At 49.0% G+C, this 6,000-nt stretch overlaps 2 protein-coding genes across 2 annotated transcripts; both read right to left on the bottom strand.

Moving 5' to 3' along the window:
• Nucleotides 1–1,845: 1,845 nt before the first annotated feature.
• STEHIDRAFT_27009 (uncharacterized protein) lies at nt 1,846–2,229 on the bottom strand (the record flags this gene model as incomplete). The annotated part of the gene is made up of 1 exon (XM_007301407.1): nt 1,846–2,229. A coding segment is annotated over one exon (384 nt), but the record flags the coding sequence as incomplete, so codon positions are not given.
• Nucleotides 2,230–2,928: 699 nt separating this feature from the next.
• On the bottom strand, nt 2,929–4,059 carry STEHIDRAFT_52485 (uncharacterized protein; the record flags this gene model as incomplete). Its single annotated transcript, XM_007301430.1, has 1 exon — nt 2,929–4,059. A coding segment is annotated over one exon (1,131 nt), but the record flags the coding sequence as incomplete, so codon positions are not given.
• Between the last annotated feature and the right edge of the window lie 1,941 nt (nt 4,060–6,000).

Here is a 6,000-nt window from a genome sequence, read left to right as displayed (position 1 = left end):
GATCCACCCCTATTTCCCCTACCAATCCACCCCCACAGTACCTGATTATACCAATCCTAGCATTCCTACTATTATTTCCGTATTTTTCCGTATTTTTATCGCCCATCATTCTATCCCTATTCCTCTATGTATCTACCCTAGCTCCAGAGCCCATACCTAGCCCCATACATCCTCCCCATACCCTGCATCCAGCTATCCTAGCCCTACTGCACAATTACCCCCCATTTTCCTACCCTATCCTACCCCCTACCCCATCCCCTACCCATCCCCAAACCACCCCCTACCCCGGGGCCACACCCCATACCTACCCACCCATTTTTTCACGCATTTTTTGCCTATTTTTTCGCCCATTTTTCCAGCCAGAATACCCACCAGCACCACTGCTCTTTAATAAAGAGCCCTTATTAGCATGGGCCAGTAAGATGATGGGCTCTCTGTATAGAGTCCCAGTCTTACTATAGGCACTCTTTATAAACAGGCTACAGCTACGCCTGGGGTCAGGTGATCTCCCACTAATGCCACTGCTACGCTCTGTTCGACATTTCCCCAAACACCCATATCTTTTAAAACTGACTTTATTATGTTATCCGCAGTTTCTCTGGCAGCTTCGATATCTGCTGGTGAATCTGAGGAGGGCCTCCAAGATAAATTGCTACCCGTTACCGTATCGATTGTTACAGAAGGAGGCGCCGTGCTCGAAGCAGGAACGGGGATGTGGGGTTCTCGTCCATTGGCGTCGGGGCGAGGTCTTTTGTCTTTCCTATATTTATCCATAAGGATGCGCTGATGCTCGATTGTACTCTCAGGGTATAACGCAGGTAACTGAGAGGCGGCTGGGGGAGGAGCGCAAGTAGCAACGCTAACTCCGTCGATTACGCCGCACTCTGCAAGGGTGCGCAATGTTTCTTTCACACGATATTCTCTCCGCATCTGTTCAGGACTAGCGCTGGGTTCACCATCGTCGTATCCTCCCTCGCCGGTCACATAGATAGACTCTAGGTTTGGGTCTCGGTAAAGCTCAAATTCCAATGCATCGTCAGAAGTGTCTGGCCTGGCCCACGAACCGTCTTCGCACTCGATAAGCGCGCCTGCTTTACCACGTTTCCTGTTCTTCTCGTGCTTGTCGCGGGCGTCCCTACATTCGTCTTCAAGGTGAATGTTTTCGATAACAAAGGCAAGATGACTTGGAAACGTGTACGCCTCGAACGCCTGACTCCACGAGACACCATCGTCCTTTAAATCAGCGAGCATGCGCCATGGTTTGAACAAGATCAGCATTGCTCTAAAATATCTTTCATCCTCAAGCGTAGACCGTCCACGACGAGGCAGCCGTGAGCCAATGAAGTTGGGCAGAACGCGTACACGAGTACGAAGACGGCTGACATGTGTTTTATAATGAGGATGTTGACTTAAATATGGCACACGTACGCCTGTGCTACGCATGTTGTTGCTAGAAGATAATTTGTCCGATTTAATTAACACTTCTTCGACCAGTGCAACATGATCCCACAGTGCGAGACGATCAAATACTGGAGTGCTCCCCCTCATGCAATAGTTTTGAAGCAGTGTCGTAGGCTGTGTAATGTTTCCGCGCTTGACTTGTAAATTCAATCGCCCCTGATTGTCTGAGGATAAAACGTCTTCCACCACCCTGACATCCTCTTCATCATCCATATCTTCCTCGTCGAGGTCGTTGCCATCTGAGAGCTCAATAGAGTCAGAAAGAGTCTGTCCAGCGGCGTCCATATGATCGCTGGCTGCATTATCGGGCCCAAACAAATCCTCATCCATGGTGGAAGGCGCAGTCTGGGACTCGGGGTTTTCCAAACTTGCGATAAATTTATCAAACTCCGGGAAGAAAAGGGTCTTGAACGAGTGACTGCAGTAGCGATCACCTCCTCCCACGAGCCAACTCATAACCTGCTGATGAGATAGTTCCTGTCTCGCCATCATTGAATTCACAGCCTTAACCATCAAGCTCTTCTGAACAATATCTACTGTAGCATCGTCATCGTTATTGAACTTAGCTTCGTTTTGCTTAGCAGCCCAACACAAAGCCTGCAACGCAAGATGTAGAGGCAATGCAGACTTCGTGATGTAATCTGTAACATAATAAATCAACGCTTTCGCTGCTTCATCAGATCCAATGAACTTAATATCCATGTTGCATTTATACAGAAATAAGACGAGATCATTATAATTGTTGATCCGGGGATGCCACCTGCGTAATAAAATGGAAGACGTCTCGGGATCCAAACAGGTCGTGCTGCGTGTTTTTCCGTCCATTCGCATGCGACAGTGAGCGTCATCTCGGGGCTCATGTGGTTTAAGATATTTCCAACATGTTTCTTTGTGATCATGCCAATTACTAGCGAACGCCATCTCCTTGACGAACTCGAGATAGTTTCTATCCCATGCTTCACTATCTTCAAGACCTTCTTCCAGCCACGGATGATCTGACGTCCGCACATCAACATCACGGACTGGCTTCACGAAGTTAGTGTTGACAGGTGGATCTTGGGGCGGTTCCATATCAGGAGGTTCACACTTTATGATCGATTCCAACCACCCGAACATAGCAGTTTGAAACTCCGGGTCAGACACAAGGCGATCACGAAGCTTTTGGGGATTGAGATTTCCCCGTATCCATATCAACATATGACAATGAAGAGAACCTCTCCCTTGAGCCTCCACTGTTCCGTAGTATGCACTGCATACGCCAAATAGACCACTATCGCCCGTTCCGTAGCGCAAAACATGCTTTGTAAAAGACTCGATCATCATGTGGAAAAAGATTGCGGCGGCATCTGGGTTATCGGCGACATTACGTGCACGCTCCCACTCATTTAAGTTAGCAAACTCGTCTGGGTCGCCTCCAGCCAGTACATGAAACAATTTGCTATGAAGGTCAGCAGGGTTAAGTGTTAGAAAGAGGGCAGGACATCCAATACTCTTGAGCATAGCGCGGATCTCGTTCCGCAACACGACCTTCCGTCCGTTAGACCCATGAATATCTTTCATGATGACCTCCAGCCTCCTTATGAGAGCGGCCATGCGTTTCTCGCCACGAGATGAAGGTTTAGCGCTAGGGTCGTCCGCCCATCGTGTTGCCATATCTTCTAACAGAGCCTGATTGTCTGCTATCTCGGTAGTTAACGCCGTCAATTCTGGTGCTTTGACACGGAACTGGACGCTGCGGTACGAATCGAGTTTTTGAATGGCATTAAAACAGACATAGGCAAACTGAGGATCAGTTTTAAATTGCCCCTCAAACTTATTTATAAGATTTTTGACCTGCCGGCCCATGCTGATCTGTTGCCGACCATGCCGTAGTGGATTATTAAAACCACCAATACCCCAGGGGTCGAGATGAGGAAAGGCAAAACTTAACATTCGAGGATCTCTCTCGGGAAACAGACGGTTACCAGAACGAACGGACAAAAAGGGTTTGTGATCTAAGCACCATTGTAGTGCACGCGCCTTGAGAGTGGTTTCCGCAACGGCTCCTTGGCCTGAGCCCGTAAAACCTGACACCTGAAGTAAAGTCTGCCCATCTGGAACTAGAAGGTCGGCTGTGGTGAAGTCAACAGGGCCGGAATTTACGGCTTCAGCAACAGAGTCGGAGTCAGGAAGGTACTGAATCTCAACAAGCGACGTAGGAACGCCAACACGACTGAAGTGGTCAAATCCAGGACCGGAACACAATGCATCGAGATGATCCTCGCTGAAGGATATATTTGCGTCTCGATACCACTTATTATTAGCGACGAGAAACCGCAACAAAATCGAGACACGATCCTTATTGACGAGCAGTGGGTGCATCTTCCGTATCGTATCCATAGAAGGAGCGGTGTCCTGGCCAACAAAAAGAACACAAACAGAGTAGTCACCGTCGTCGGGTGAAGAAGGGAGAAGACTGTTTAAAGTGCCGATGTCTTGCGGGATAATCGCCACATTCCCTTTAACGTAGCGTTGAAAAGGTCCACGGACTGTACTTTTGGTCTTTTCCTTGGTATAGGTGAAAGATAACTGCGTGGTTCTACAAGCAGCAATGACCATGCGTTCTACAGCAGTACTGTCCGCAAAGGCCTGACGGACGTCAGGAGGTAACAAATCATAGGCGAAATAATGAAAGTTTGCGATGGAATCCGGCGGTTGCCTCCCCTGGTCCAAGTCAGATGAACATGTGTCACAAATAGATAAAGACGCAAGGCGGTTTACGTCTGCCATACCAGCCGGGTCCAAAAAAGCTCTACCGTAGAGTCGAAAAGCATAAGAGGTGGGCCATAAATGTGACGGTATATTATCGTTTCGAAGAATGTCAAGATCGAGTTCCTCGGGATCATATAGTGCCAGTTCATGACTGAATTTTCTCTGGCCGCATACAGCGCAACACTTCCAGACAAAAAGCTCTGGGTCCATGGCATCCTGAAAATCCTGTACGATGCTCCGCTTAAGGTCCGACGAGGCCATCTCGGGAAATGCAGCATACGGTTCGTGATGATCGTCTATCAATAAACCTGCAGGGTTGCCATCTGCAACATTAATCACCGGTTCCACACGAAATGTGTGCATCATATCACGCATGGGGTCTATAGCCGGAGCAGGAACGGTCCCGTTGAGCATCATAGCCGCTCTCGCGGCAGCACGAATGGTGACGTTAGTTTTCCGTTCATGCGCCAACTCACGAAAGACATAGACAAGATCGGCGCAAGATGAGTGACAGGTATGCCCCCTCATTTTACGAATCAACGAGTCACGGGTATCACGTTTCGCCACACGTACATTGTGTGCGATAGCTACGTCCTTGACTGACGCTCTTTGTATAAAGTTCCATGCTAACAAAACGGAGACGTTCGGTACGACAACAAATTTAAAATGTCCTAAACATTCTGTGGCCCAATCCCACACATGGCGAGACGGACCGACATACGCCAACGCCCAGCGGAGGTTCATTTCGTCTGTAGAGACCGAAAGCTGATTGGCCTCCACAATTCCTTCGGGACACAACTCGCAGTTGTAGCTGATGAGAGATGGTTCAGGAGACAAAGAATCTCGAAGCGACTCTGAGCAATGACTGCGATTACCACCCCTGAGACGCCACGCTATGAAGAAGTCAGCATGTGCGGAAGTGTTCCACGAACAAACATGACTCACCGGAGCAGTCATGCGTGTCCGCTGTCCAGAGAGCAATGAGAGAATGACATAGAACACGAGGAAAAGAGCGCACAAAAAGAAGGACTGGATGGACCCGAAGCCGCAACAGGACTGGATGGACCCGAAGGCGCAACAGCGACGTCTACGGGATAGTCTATAAATGACGTTGAGGGCAAGATCATATATCTGAAAGACAGAAAAACACACCACATTGAAGCTTTGAGAGGCGATGCGACGTCACCACAGCTGGATAATAGTGAGCGGGAAACTTGTACAAGCCACGCCAAAGCTTACTGTATGTTTCTGCGTGGAGAGCGCATGATTCAAAGGCGGGATCGGAAGATAAACATGAACATCGACGGCCTACAATTGTAGGCTCGGCATCAGAGACATACAGAGTGGCGATGGAGATAGTACGCACCACATGACACACAGCCAAAGGTGGTTTCCCCCCGTGGAAGATGAGAGGCTTCGACAGCACTCAACAGAGTGTTCGCGTTAAGGGTAGATAATCCATGCTGATGAAACTCTGCCATCCAAAAATGAGGATCTACGGTGAACGAACGTGCAGCGGCCCATACCTGGAGGACATCCACAAGAGGCTAGTTCTTCGCACAATAGCAAAGACGAACGAGGTAAACAAAACTCGCGGACGCGACGATAACCCGGAGAGGACGAGCGAGTGCGCTTCATGGCGGGTGTTCCGCGAGTCGTTCAATGTGGTAGAGGACGGGGCGAGAAAGACAGCGGGGGTACCTGTGCAGAAACCGCCCTCAGTACAAGAAAATGAACGACATCGTGGGAATACGAGAACAATCTTGTAACTGAGATGACGTGAGCATG

This window comes from Stereum hirsutum, assembly GCF_000264905.1.
Source record: "Stereum hirsutum FP-91666 SS1 unplaced genomic scaffold STEHIscaffold_4, whole genome shotgun sequence".
In the NCBI taxonomy this organism is placed as follows: domain Eukaryota; kingdom Fungi; phylum Basidiomycota; class Agaricomycetes; order Russulales; family Stereaceae; genus Stereum; species Stereum hirsutum.
This window is presented reverse-complemented; position numbering and strand designations above follow the sequence as displayed.